General features: G+C 43.8%; 1 protein-coding gene across 1 annotated transcript in view; it reads left to right on the top strand.

Annotated features, from left to right (window-relative positions):
* Nucleotides 1-15110, top strand: part of LOC122556526 — a 186952-nt gene that overhangs the window by 138937 nt on the left and 32905 nt on the right. The window contains exon 4 of the mRNA XM_043703276.1: nucleotides 8589-8664. Coding sequence (XP_043559211.1) covers nucleotides 8589-8664 — 76 coding nt within the window. The remainder of the gene's footprint in view (nucleotides 1-8588; nucleotides 8665-15110) is intronic.

The following is a 15110-nucleotide window of genomic DNA, read 5'->3' as shown; positions in this document are numbered from 1 at the left end:
GTAATTTTGAAACAAACTGTCTTACCTTAGCTGTAGTCTCCCGGGTTCGCCTTTACTCGGCCGCTGCTCCCACTCAAAAAAAAAGATTGTGCCAATCTTCTATCCTACTTTAAGGTCAAACTAACCTACGTACAAAGAGAACAAAGAACAAAGAAAATTTACTGCCCAGGAACAGGCCCTTCGACCCTCCAAGCCTGAGCCAATCCAAATCTACTGTCTAAACCTGTCGCCCATTTCATAAGCATCTGTATCCCTCTGCTTGCCTCCTACTCATGCATCTGACCAGACGCATCTTAAATGATTCTACCATGCCTGCCTTTACTATCTCTGCTGGCAACGCTTATCTCTGTCCACCCTGTCTATACCTTTCATGATTGTATAGACCTTAGTCAGGTCCCCCTTCAATCTCCTTTTTTCTGATGAAAACAAACCTAACCTACTCAACCTCTCTTCATAGCTAGCACCTTCCATATCAGGCAACATCCTGGTAAACCTTCTCCGCACCCTTTCCAAAGCATCCACATTCTTTTGGTAGTGATTAGATTCCCTACAGTGTGGAAACAGGCCTTTCGGCCCAACCAGTCCACACCGATCCTCTGAAGAGTAACCCACCTAGACCCATTTCCCACTGACTAATGCACCCAACACTATGGGCAATTTAGCATGGCGAATTCACCTGACCTGCACGTCTTTGGACTGTGGGAGGAAACCGGAGCACCAGGAGGAAACTCAAGCAGACACGAGGAGAATGTGCAAACTCCACACAGACAGTCGCCTGAGGCTGGAATCAAACCTGGGACACTGGTGCTGTGAGGCTGCAGTGCTAACCACTGAGCCGCCATGTCATGGCGACCAGAACTGTACACTGTATTCTAAATGTCGTGTATAATTTTAACATGACCTGCCAGTTTTTATACACAATACCCTGTCCGATGAAGGCATGCATTCTATATGCCTTCTTGACCGTTCTGTCCACCTGTGCAGCAACCTGGGCAGGTGGATAGAATAGACTTGAACTCCCAGATCTCTCTGCTCATCAACTTTTCCCAAGGCTCTTCTGTTTATAATTCGCTCTCGAATTAGACTTCCCAATATGCATCACCTCACATTTGTCTGGATTGAAAGCCATCTGCCACTTCTCCGCCCAACTCTCCAGTCTATCTATATCCTCCTGTATTCTTTGACAGTCCCCTATGTTTTCTGCTACTCCACCAATCTCTGTGTCATCTGCAAACTTGCTGATCATACCAACAGTGCCCTCTTCCAGATCATTTATGTATATCACAAACAATAATGGCCACAGCACTGATCCCCGTGGAACACCACTGGTCACCTTTCTCATTTCGAGAAACTCCCTTCAGCTACTAATCGCTGTCTCCTGTTGCTCAATCAGTTATTTATCCACCTAGCTAGAACACCCTGCACACCATGTAACTTCATTATCTCTATTAGTTTACCATGGGGAACCTTAGCAAACACCTTACTAAAGTCCGTGTATAGCCCTTCCTTCATATATCAGCTTGGTCACTTCCACAAAGAACTCTATTAAGTTGGTAAGGCATGATCTCTCCCTGCACAAAACCATGTTGCCTATCACTGATAAGCCCATTCTTTTCTAAATATAAATAGGTTTTATCCCTCAGCACCTTCTCCAGCAACTTTCCCACCACTGACGACAGGCTCACTGGTCTGTGGTTACCCGAAATATCCCAACTACCCTTCTCATACAGGGGGACCACATGAGCAACCCTCCAGTCCTCTGGCACCTCACCTGTGTTTAAGGATTCTACTAAGATATCTGTCAGGGCCCCAGCTATTTCCTCCCTCGCCTCCCTCAGCAACCTGGGATAGATTCCATCTGGTCCTGGATATTTATCCACCTTAATAACCTCTAGTCTACCCAACACATCTTCCCTACTTATGTCAATGTGATCCAGAGTAATCAAACTTCTATCTCTAATCTCAACATTCATCATGTTCCTCTCCTCAGTAAACAATGATGCAAAGTAATCATTCAGAATCTCACCCATTTTCTCAGGTTTGACACACAGCCTTCCTTCAGTATCCTTTAGTGGGCCAATCCTTTCTCTAGATTAGATTACATTACAGTGTGGAAACAGGCCCTTGGGCCCAACAAGTCCACACCGACCCGCCGAAGCGAAACCCACCCATACCCCTACATTTACCCCTTACCTAACAACGTGCAAACTCCACACAGTCAGTCGCCTGAGGCGGGAATTGAACCCGGGTCTCAGGCGCTATGAGGCAGCAGTGCTAACCACTGTGCCACCGTGCCGCCCACTAGTTATCCACTTGCTTCTTACATAATAAAAGGCTTTGGGATTCTCCTTAATTCTGCTTGCTAAAGCTATTTCATGACCCCTTTTAGCTCACTTGATTCCTCGTTTAAGACTGGTCCTGCTCTTCCGATGTTCCTCCAGGGCCCGTTTTGTTCTTAGCTGCCTGGACCTTTTGTACACTTCCCTTTTCCTCTTGGCTAGTTGTACGATTTTCCTATCCTTTGCTTTCAATAGGACATGCCTATCCTGCACTATCTTTAACCTATCTTTGAAAACCTCCCACATATCAAATGTGGACTTCCCTTCAAATAGCTGTGTCCAATCCACATTTCCCAGCTCCTTCCTAATTTTGATATAATTGGCTTTGGCCCAGTTTAGTACTCTTCCCGGAGGACCACTCTCATCTTTGTCTAAGAGTATTTTAAAACTTACAGAATTATGGTCACTGTTCACAAAGAAATCCCCCATCACAACTTCTACCACATGGCCTGGCTCATTCTCCAAAACCAGGTCCAATATGGCCCTTCCCTCGACGGACTATTGACATACTGCTCTAGAAAACGTTCCTGGACGCTTCTTACAAATTTTGCCCCATCCAGACCTCTGACACTAAATGTATCCCAGTCAATGTTGGGAACATTAAAATCTCCCATCACCACCACCCTGTTGCCTTTACATCTTTCCATAATCTGTTTACCTATTTGTTCTTCTACCTCACGGCTGACTGTTGATAGGCCTGTAATACAGCCCCAACAATTTAACTGCACTCTTCTTATTTCTCAGCTCTACCCATAATGCCTCATACTCAATCCCTCCATAGTGTCCTCCTTTAACACAGCCATGATATCATCCCTGACCAGCAATGCAACTCTTTTATTTCTCCATGTCCTGTCTGAAGCGTCTATATCCTGGAATACTTAGTTGCCAATCATGCCCTTCCTTTAACCAGTCTCCAGTTTCCACCTCGCTGTCTAGTTGTCTTCTCTTCTGGTTCCCAGCCACCTGCCACATTAGTTTAAACTCCCCAACAGCAGTAGCAAAAGCTCCCCCAAGGACATTAGTTCCAGTCTGGTTCAGATGTAGACCGTCCAATTTGTAATAGTCCCACCTTCCCCGGAACCGTTCCCAATGTCTACCTCTCATCCTTCTTTGCTCCAGTGAGAAAAGTCCTCGCTCTCACAACCTTTCTTCATTAGTCATGCCCTCCAGCCAGGCAGCATCTTGGTTAATCACCTCTGCACCCTCTCTAAAGCTTCCACATCCTTCCTATAATGAGGTGACCCGAACTGAACACAATATTCCAAGTGTGATCTAACCAGGGCTCAGTGGAGCTGCAGCATAACTTTGCGGCTCTTAAACTCAATCCCCCTGTTAAAAAAAACTAACATACCATACACCTTCTTAACACCCCTATCAATTTGGGTGGCAACTTTGAGGGATCTATGGACATGGACCTCAAGATCCCTCTGTTCCTCCACACTGCCAAGAATCCTGCCTTTAACACTGTAATCTAAATTCAAATTCAATCTTCCAAAGTGAACCAGTTCACACTTTTCTAGGTTGAACTTCATCTGCCATTTCTCAGCCCAGCTCTGCATCTTGTCAATGTCCAGTTGCAACATACAACAGCCCTCCACACCATCCACAACTCCAACAACCTTCATGTAATCAGCAAACTTACTAACCCGCCCACTTTCTTATGCAAGTCATTTATAAAAATCCCAAAGAGCAGAGGTCCCAGAACAGATCCCTGCAGAAAAGCACTTGTCACCAACCTCCAGGCTGAATAATTTAAGTCTACTACCACCCTCTGTTTTCTATGGGCCAGCCAATTCTGTATCCAGACAGCCAAATTTCCCAGTATCCCATGCCTCCTTACTTTCTTAATGAGCCTACCATGACGAACCTTCTCAAATGCCTTGCTGAAGTCCATAAACACCCCATCCACTGCTCTACCTTCATCATTGAACAAAGTTTGTGAAGCATGACCATAGAACATAGAAGAATACAGCGCAGTACAGGCCCTTTGGCCCTCGATGTTGCGCCGATCCAAGCCCACCTAACCTACACTAGCCCACTATCCTCCATATTCTGGATCAGTGGTGCTGGAAGAGCACAGCAGTTCAGGCAGCATCCGAGGACAGGCAAAATCGACGTTTCGGGCAAAAGCCCTTCATCAGGAATAAAGGCAGAGAGCCTGAAGCGTGGAGAGATAAGCGAGAGGAGGGTGGGGGTGGGGAGAAAGTAGCATAGAGTCTTCAGGGCTAAGGAAATGACCTGGGAGTTGCAGTGAGAGAGAGACTCCCTGAAGACTCTATGCTACTTTCTCCCCACCCCCACCCTCCTCTAGCTTATCTCTCCACGCTTCAGGCTCTCTGCCTTTATTCCTGATGAAGGGCTTTTGCTGCGTGCTTTTATAGGGAAAAAAACCTACCCAGGTAAGCTTACGCTATACCTGCTTCCGGGTCCCGGCTGCCCCTCTGGTCTTCGTCACTTCCCCCTTCTGCTCCCGCTCTTTCTGTGAAGAGAAAAAAAACACCACTGCCCGCTACCGGTAAGTAATTTTAAAACAAACTGTCTCACCTTAGCTGTAGCCTTCCGGGTTCCTTTAAACTCTGCTGCTGCTCGCACTCGCACCTGCCCCTCACAAAGCCATGTTGACTATCTGTAATCAAGCTATGCTTTTCTAAATAATCGAGGAGAAAGTGAGGTCTGCAGACGCTGGAGATCAAAGTTGAAACTTTATTGCTGGAACAGCACAGCAGGTCAGGCAGCATCTAGGGAACAGAAGATTCGACGTTTCGGGCACATGCCCTTCTTCAGGAATAATCATCAAGCCTATCCATCAGAATCCTCTCCAAACATTTGCCCACCACAAATGTAACACTGACTGGTCTATAATAACCCTGGGAATTCCCTTCCTTAAATAAGGGAACAACATTTGCCACCCTCCAATCATCTGGTACTACTCTAGTGGACACTGAGGATGCAAAGATCATTGCCAAAGGCACAGCAATCTCTTCCCTTGCTTGGGTATATCCTCTCTGGCCTAGGGGACTTATTTATCCTCATGTTTTTCAAAATGTCCAGCATATCCTCCTTCTTAACATCAACCTTTTTGAGCGTATCAGCCTGCTTCACGCTGTCCTCACAAACGCAAGGTCCCTGTCACCAGTGAATACTGAAGCAAAGTATTCATTAAGGACCTTGCCTACCTCCTCCTACTCCAAGCACAAGTACCCTCCACTGTTCCTGATCGTCCCTACCCTCACTCTGGCCATCTTCTTGTTCCTCACGTAAGTGTAGAATGCTTTGCAGTTTTCCTTAATCCTACCCGCCAAGGCTTTTACATGCCCCCTTCAAACTCTCCGAAGTCCATTCTTCAGTTCCTTCCTGGTTACCTTGTAACCTTTTAGAGCTCTGTCTGATCCTTGCTCCTCAACATTAAGTAAGCTTTCTTCTTCCTCTTGAGTAGATGTTACACATCTCTTGTCATCCAAAGTTTCTTCATCTTACTATCCCTTCCTTGCCTCAATGGGGCAAACCTATCCAGCACTTGCAACAAGTGCTCCCTAAATAAACTCCACATTTATGTTGTGCATTTCTCTGAGAATATCTGTTCCCAATTTATGGTCCACAGTTCCTTCCTAATGACATTGTAATCCCCCCTTCCCCAATAAAATACTTTCCCATACTGTCTGCTCCTATCCTTCTCCATGAGTATTGTAAAAGTCGGGGAATTGTGATCACTATCACTGAAATGCACTCCCACTGAGAGATCTGACACCTGACTTGTTCATTGCCAATCACCAAATCTAATATGGTCTCCCCTCTCATCGGCCTATCTACATATTGTGTCAGGAATCCTTCCTGGACACACCTGACAAAAACTGCTCTATCCATACTATTTGCACTAAGGAGGTTTCAATCAATATTAGGGAAGTTGAAGTCACCCATGACAACAACCCTGCTACTTCTGCACCTTTCCAACATCTGCCTCCTAACTGGCTCCTCCGTGTCTCTGTTGCTGCTGGGGCATCTATAGAAAACTCCTAATAAAGTGACTGCTCGTTTTCTGTTTCTGACTTCCACCCATAATGAGTCTGTAGACAAACCCTCCTCGATGGCCTCCCTTTCTGCAGCTGTGATACTAACGCTGATTAGCAATACCACTCTCCCACCTCTTTTACTTCCCTCCCTAGTCCTTTTGAAACATTTAAACCCCAGAACATCAAACAACCATTCCTGCCCCTGTGATGTCCAAGTCTCCGTTATGACCACAACATCGTAGCTCTAAGTTCAGCACACTGATTCCTGACACTTCTTGCATTAAAATAGACACACTTCAACCCATCATGCTGACTGAAACTTTGCTCTATCAATAGGCTATCGTTTCTCACAGTCTCTTTGCACGCTGCATCTGCCTGTTCACCAGCTAACCCATCCCCTGGTCCGTAGCTCCATCCCCCTGCCAAGCTAGTTTAAACTCTCCCAAAGAACTCTAGCAAATCTCCTGCACAGAATATTGGTATCCCTCCAGTTCAGGTGCAACCCATCTTCCTTATACAGGTCCCACCTTCCCCAGAAGGTATCCCAATGATCAAGATCTCATTGTACTCTTAAGATAACCAATTTTAGTAGCCAAAAGTGAGGACTGCAGATCTGGAGATCAGAGTCAAGATTAGAGTGATGCTGGAAAAGCACAGCAGGTCAGGCAGCATCCAAAGAGAAGGTAAATCAACGTTTCGGGCAGCTCATTCCTGATGAAGGGCTCCTGCCCAAAACGTCAATTTTCCTGCTTCTTGGATGCTGCCTGACCTGCTGTGCTTTTCCAGTAACACTGTAATCTTGCCACCAATTTTAGTGTCATCCTCAAAGTTATTAACCATTTGCCAATTCCATCCAAGGTGGTATTACAAATGACATACAGTAGTGGACCCAACACTGATCTTTGCAGCATACTGCTGATCACAGGCCTGTCGTCTGAATGATAACCCTCTATCACCATCCTATGTCTTCTACCATCAAATCAATTTTGTATCGAATTGGTTAACTCTCCCTGGATCCTATGTCATCCAACCTTATTAGCCAGTTTACCGTACAGCATCTTGTTGAAAGCCTTGATAATGCCATGCAAATAATGTCTTCTGCTCTGCCTTCATCCGTCTTCTTGGTCATCTCTCCAAAAAACTCAATCAAGTTTGTGAGACGTGGTTTCCCTTGCACAAAGCCATGTTGTCTGTCTGTAATCAGTCCATGCCTTTCCAAATGCAGATATATTCTGTTCCTTAAACTCCTGACTGTACCCAACCAGCTTGTGATTACAAAACTGAAAGCATAGTGTTCGGTATTAGATGTGATTATATGATTGAGCAACAATTGTAAAATAATCTTGAGTGTGCTTCAAATTACACTTATAACCAATTTGAAAATTAATAGTTCAGTACACAATGTGGTGTGCATCTGTGTGCAGGAAACAGTTTTAGTATGTTCATGCATTAATATATATATATATTAGGGTTGTTCTCTTTGTAGACAGATAAAATCATGAACTCACATTTTACCGTTTCAGCTTAAAAGAATGATTGAAAACCATTCTCTGATCCATTCCTCAGGATACTGCCTTGACCAATCAGCCAATCTAATTGTTTAAATTTCAATAAAGCTTAGTAGTTAACTGGTGCATTCTCCATGACAACACTTGTATTAATCAGAGTACACCTGCCAACCAAGAACTGTCTCCTGATACAGCATAAAATGTTTTTCCCTTTACATTGCTCTTCTTGTGAATTGAAAAGTTGTGTTGTTTTTCAGCAGTAGTCAAATATATTGCACTGATTACGGAATGCTTCAGATCTATATCATTTAAGAAAATAATATGGAGGTTTCTTTGAAGATAGAAAAATAATATGCAACAATCATACCAGAAATGAGAATTCATAATGATTAAAAAGACTGATTAGGCTGCAAGACCTTTCCAGAGACAAAAGAAGACAAAGGTTTGATAAGTTATATGTAAAGAAAATATTTCTGAACAGATTGTGTAGGGTATAAGGCATATGATATTTGCGCATTAAATGCAACAAAATGTTATTCCAACAAACATTCATAGCGTAGATGCTGATATCGCAATTTTCATAGGAGCGATTGTGAATACTAGGAACAAGTGAGCACTAAGTAGCTGAGCTGGAGTTGGTACATGATATGGAAACATCCAAAAAGAACAAAAGTGAAAAGGGAAAATAAAACAATATTTCTCTATTGATAATATTATGTTTTTTTTCATAGGATGTACATAAAACAGGTCGAATGAATGAAGGAAATGAGCTCAGTGGAGATGTGAAAAAGGGTGAAGGAATGCAAGGTTTGTTTAAGAGAAGGTCAGAACACAAATTGAAAGAAGTGTGTTATGGTTCAGACTTTCATGCAACCTGTTTTTTTCTGCGAACAGCACAAAGGCATTTTCTGCAAGTAGATTAAAGGAGTTCAGTACTGACTACAGATCCTGCTATGTTCTGCATGAAATACTCCCACACTGAACACTTCCTGGACAGATACAGCATGGGTTAGAAATTTTGGGCAGAAGTTTCCATACTGGCTTGAATTGGGTAAAAAGGGAAGATGAACCTAGGCAGGAGCCCAAAATTCAGATTCCCAAAATTGGTTTAAGGTTTTGGAATTAGGTTTAAAGGAAATTTTCTGAGGGTGATGTTAGGGCTGCTGTTTTGTATTCACAGTCACAATCTTGTTCATTGAAAGGTGGGAAAAGTGTGCCTTCACATACTAGACTTTATGTATCTGGCTTGTACCTGGTGAATAGATTTCTTCTGTATATTATATTTTCTAAGTAGTTTTTTGTGATTCTTACTGAGACTTCTTCCATAAGACAATAAGAAATAGAAACAAGAGCAGGCCATTTGACCCCTCAGGTCTGGGCATCATACAGGGTCATGGCTGATCCAACATTTCTCGTTTCCACTTTCCTGCCCTTGACCTTAAGTAAACACAAGGAATCTGCCTCCGCAGCACTCTGTGGCAAGGAGTTCCAAAGTATCACAACTGTCCTAAATCACATCTCAGTCTTAAATTGTTGCCCCTTTGTTCTGAGATTATGCCCTCTAGTCCTGCACTATGCCATGAGGGGAAACATCTCAGCATTTACCCTTTCAAGCCCCTCAAGATTTCAAATGCTTCAGTGAGATCACCTCTTCTTCTTTATTAAATGAATAGAGTCCCAAACTGTTTAACCTTCATGCATAAGAAAATCCCTCTTTACTAGTCCTTAAGAATGAGTCTGACAAGACCTTTCCATGGTCATAAAATGGTCGCATGAGGAATACAATCTGTCTGGGACAACCAGCCTGCCAGACTGGTTCAAGCTGGAAAGCTATCTGGGGCTGTCAGGAAGGGTTGAACAGAGAAGGGGTTGATAGAAAAGGAGCAGATAAAAATGGGAAGATTTATAGATATCACAGAATCACAAACTTGAAATGCGACATTTGGACTCATTGTGTCTAAAATAGTTACAGGAGAATTTTAATTATTTGCCAATCTCTCCTTTGTTCATAATCCTGCACATTATTTTGATTTAAATAATCATCAAATGTGCTGTTCCATGTCTCAATTGAAATTTACAACCACCACGTTTACAGGCAGTGCATTTCCTAATTATTCAGCCCACATTTGTTTCTTTTGCAAAACTTTAAACTGTTGTTTGATTTGATTTGATCTAATTCATTTATTGTCACATGTATTTTGTTACAAAATACAGTGTAAAGTATTGCATAGTGTTGCCACTCCCTGGCACCATCTTAAAACACAGAAAAGTTAAACCAAAACATGGAATGTAAAGGCAGAAAAGTAACAAAATACAGAAAAAGTGTTCAACTTTACAGTCCTTGTTGTTAAGTGCACCACCATGGGCCTGGTGGCCAGACATGAATCCTTTTCGCTACGCTGCCATTGCTGAAATGAAAGTCATCCACTCTTTCGCACCTTCTCACCTCCACCAATGCCCTCGCCACTACAATTCCTTACTGGACCTCACGAATGCAAACGCCACCGATGCTGTGCAGGTATTGCTCTGCCCACCACTTGACTCCACCATGGCCATGGGCCCACCTCACCACTGCAGCTGGTACTGATGCCATAGGATCTCATACTGGGTCCAAACTTGCCTCTGCCACTGACTCCATGAATCTGTGCTGGACAATATTCAGCTCCATTTGTAACTCATCAGATACTGAGGCAGTCCATGTCCAAATGCAGCAAGATCTAGACAATATCCAGGTGTAGGCTACCAAGTGGCAAAAAACATTCACACCATACAAGTGCCAGATAAATCCTGAACTGTACTAGCCATATAAATCTGAAACAAACTTCTGGACAGGCTGGGCAGGCAAGGCAGGTCTTTCAGCATCTGCAGAGAAGGTCAGATGAAGGGTCACAGCACTCAAATCACTTGACTATATTACCAAGAACAAAGAGTAGTACAGCCCAGGAACAGGTCTCTGGCTCACCAAGCCTGCAGAGAGATGTGATGCCTTTCTAAGCTAAAAACCTTTTGCCTTTATGCAGTTCATATTCCTTGACTATTCATATATCTGTCAAAATGTCTTTTAAACATTGTTATTGTATCCATCTTCATCACCACCTCTGGTACCATTGAGTTGAAAAACCTGCCTCTCACATCTTCTTTAAACCTAGCCCCTTTTCTCTTAAACCTAATCCGCTAGTAATCAATAATTCTACCCTGAGAAAAGACTCCAACTATCTAATCTATTCATACCTGTCATAATATTGTAAATTTCTATCAGGTCTCCCCTCATCCTTTTGATGTTCAAATGAAAACAAACCAAGTTTGTCCAATCTCTCCTCATAGCTACTACCTTCCAAACTCAGCAACATCCTCTTTCTGTACCTCTCCGGAGTCTCTACATCATTCTCGTAGTGCTGCAGTCAGAACTGTACACAGTATTCCAAATGTAAATGAAATAAAGTTCGATTCAGCTGCAAAAAAAACCCAAAATAACTGCAGATGCTGGAAATCAGAAACAAAAACAGAAATTTGCAACGATTTCTGGTTTTGTTTTTGCTTCTGTACAATTGCAACATGACTTGCCCATTTTTATACTCTATACCCTGACCACGAAGACAACCATGCCACACGCCTTCGTGACCACCTTATCCACTCATGTGGCCACTTCCAGTGAACTGTGGATGCCGAGATCCTTCTGTATACTGATGCTAAGGGTTATGACATTTACTGTATCCTGTATACTTTATCCTGCATTAGATCTTCCAAAATGCATTTGTCGGCATTAAACTCGATCTGCGATTTCTGTGCACAAGTCTCTACTCTGTCTATATCCTGTTGTATCCTCTGGGAATCCTCCACATTACCTGAAGCTCCTCCAATCTTTTGATCATCTGCAAACATACTAATAAGGCCACTTAAATTCTGCCACAAAATCATTTATATATATTGCAAATAACACGGATCCCAGCACTGACCCCTGAAGAACACCACTGGTCATAGATCACTAGTCAGAAAAACACCCTTCCACCACTACTCTCTGTCTTCTATGACTAAGATAGTTCCATATTTATCTTACAAGCTCCCTTGTAACATAAATATCCCTTGTGACTTCACCTTTTGTATCAGCCTGCCATGAGCGACATTGTCAAAGGCCTTGCTAAAGTCCATTAAGACAACATTGATTGTTTTGCCCTCATCAATCACCTTTGTCACTTCCTCAAAAAACTCAAATAAGGTTTTGAGACATGACCTTCCCTGCACAAAGCCACACTGCCAATAATGAATCAGTATACATTAAGTGCATGTCATTCTCCTTTGTGAACACTAATGTAAGGTATTCATTAAGGATCTCAGCCACATCTTCCAACTCCATGCGTAAGTTCCTTCCTTTATCCTTGAGTGAACATAGAACATAGAGCATAGAACAGTACAGCACAGTACAGGCCCTTCAGCCCTTGATGTTGTGCTGGCCTTTAATCCTACTCTAAGATCAAACTAACCAACACACCCTTCAATTTACTGTCACTCATGTGCCTATTTAAGAGTCACTTAAATGTCCCTAATGTGTCTGACTTACTTCCACTGCTGGCAGTGGATTCCAAGTACCCACCACTTTCTGTGTAAATAACCAACCTCTGACATCTCCCCTGTATCTTCCTCACAAAATTATGCCCTTTGTGATAGCCATTTCTGCCCTGGGAGGAAGGTCTCTGGTTATCCACTCTATCTGTGCTTCTCATCATGTATACCTTTTTCAAGTCTCCCTTCACCCTTCTTCGCTCCAGTGTGAAAAGTCGTAGCTCTGTCAACCTTTCTAGTCCTAGTTTCCTCAACCCAGTGCAAGATATCAGACGATGACACATCTCTCCCAGATCGTCTCAAACCTTTGAGCAGAATTTCAGCGGAGAGGTAACACCTACTCCGACAAGTCCCGACGAACCTATCCCAACAGTCACTGCATCAGAGGTCAGATCAGTTTTCCTTCATGTGAATCCAAGGAAAGCGATGGGACCAGACAGAATACCAGGTTGTGCACTCAGAGCATGTGCAGATCAACTTGCAGAGGTCTTCTCGGACATCTTCAGCTCTCCCTGCAGCTGGCCACTGTCCCTGCCTGTTTCAAGAGGGCCACCATCATCCCTGTGCCTAAGAAAGCTCATGCAGCATGTCTCAATGATTGCTGCCCAGTGGCCCTAACTTCGGTGGTCATGAAGTGCTTTGAAAGGCTGGTCATGGCATTAATCAACTCCAGCCTCCCCACTACTGTTGGCCCACTTCAATTTGCCTTTTGGACCAAGAGATCCACATCAGATGCCATATCACTTGCCCTTCACTCCTGCCTAGAACATCTCAACACCAAGAGCAGCTACATAAGAATCCTACTCATTGACTACAGTTCAGCCTTCAACACTATTATCCCCTCGAGACTGATTACTAAAATTAGTGATCCCCACTCTCTGCAACTGGATCCTCAGTTTCCTGACCCACAGGCCACAATCAGTGAATATTGGGGACAATATTTCATCCTCACTAACCCTCAATACTGGAGTCCCACAGGGGTGCATACTCAGTCCCCTACTGTACTCACTGTATACCCATGACGGCGTTGCCAAATGCCAGACCAATGTTATTTACAAGTTTGCTGATGACACCACAAGAGTCGGTCGAATCTCAGATGGCAACGAAACAGACTACAGACGGGAGGTGGAAGATCTGGAAAAATGGTGCACTGAGAACAACCTAGCTCTCAATGCCGGCAAAACCGAGGAACTCATTGACTTTCAGCGGGATGTTACTCATGCCCCCCTGCACATTAACAGTACAGAGGTGGAACAGTGTGTCAAGCTCCTGGGAGTAGTCATCCACACAAGCTTTCTTGGACTCTTCATGTGGATGCACTGGTTACAAAGGCCCAATAACATCTCTTCTTCCTCAGGCAGCTGAGGAAATTTGGCACGACAGTCAATACCCTTGCCAACTTTTATAGGTGCACCATTGAGAGCATTCTGTCTGGATGTATCACTACCTGGTATGGCACTGTACCATTCAAGATCGGAGACGGTTACAGAGAGTAGTGAACTGGGCCCGGACAATCACAAAGACCAACCTCCCATCTATAGAATCCATCTACCAGGTCCGCTGTAAAGGAAAGGCCGCCAATATTCTCAAAGATCCATCCCACCCTGGCAATGTTTTTCTACAACCTCTACCGTCAGGGAGAAGGTACAGAAGCCTGAACACAAGCACCAGCCGGTTTTGAACCAGTTTCTAACCCACTGTTGTTCGAGTACTGAATGGACTGACAAACTCTTAGCATTCACCTGTACCTGTGTTCATAAGACATGCCCCAATCTCCTCTGCAACCTCTCAAATGCTTCCACATCCTTCCTAGTGAGCATAATATTCCAAGTGTGGTCTAACCACAGGTCCATAGAGCTGCAGCATAACCTCGCGGCTCTTAAACTCAATCCCCCTGCTAATGAAAGCCAGCACGCTTTCTTAACAACCCTATCAACTTGGGTGGCAACTTTGAGGGATCTATGGACTTGGACCCCAAGATCCCTCAGTTTTTCCACACTGCCAAGAATTCTGCCTTAATCCCAGTAAACTGCGTTCAAATCGACCTTCCAAAACGAATCACTTCACACTTTTCCAGGTTGAATTCCATCTGCCACTTATCAGCCCAGTTCTGCATCCTGTCAATAATGGATCTACCCTTTCCCTATTTAGCATCTTGCTCCTTACATATGTAAAAAAATACCATGGGAGTTTCCTTAATCCTGTTTGCTAAAGACACTTCATAGTTCCTTTCAGCCCTCCTAACTCCTTGTTGAGTTCTTTCTGCTATCTTTGTATTTTTCAAGTGCTTTTCTGTTGCTTCTACTACTACGGTAGTAAACTCACCAACTTTAAGGGCACTTAAATGGTAGTTAGATTAAAATGGAGTAGTGTAGATTAGATGGGCTCCAGATTGGTTTCACAGGTTGGTGCAACATCGAGGGCCAAATGGCCTGTACTGTGCTGTAATAGAACATAGAACATAGAAGAATACAGCGCAGTACAGGCCCTTCGGCCCTCGATGTTGCGCCGATCCAAGCCCACCTAACCTACACTAGCCCACTATCCTCCATATGCCTATCCAATGCCCGCTTAAATGCCCATAATGAGGGAGAGTCCACCACTGCTACTGGCAGGGCATTCCATGAACTCATGACTCGCTGAGTAAAGAACCTACCCCTAACATCTGTCCTATACCTACCCCCCCTTAATTT

Source organism: Chiloscyllium plagiosum, chromosome 2 (genome assembly GCF_004010195.1).
Source record: "Chiloscyllium plagiosum isolate BGI_BamShark_2017 chromosome 2, ASM401019v2, whole genome shotgun sequence".
Taxonomy (NCBI): Eukaryota; Metazoa; Chordata; class Chondrichthyes; order Orectolobiformes; family Hemiscylliidae; genus Chiloscyllium; species Chiloscyllium plagiosum.
This window is presented reverse-complemented; position numbering and strand designations above follow the sequence as displayed.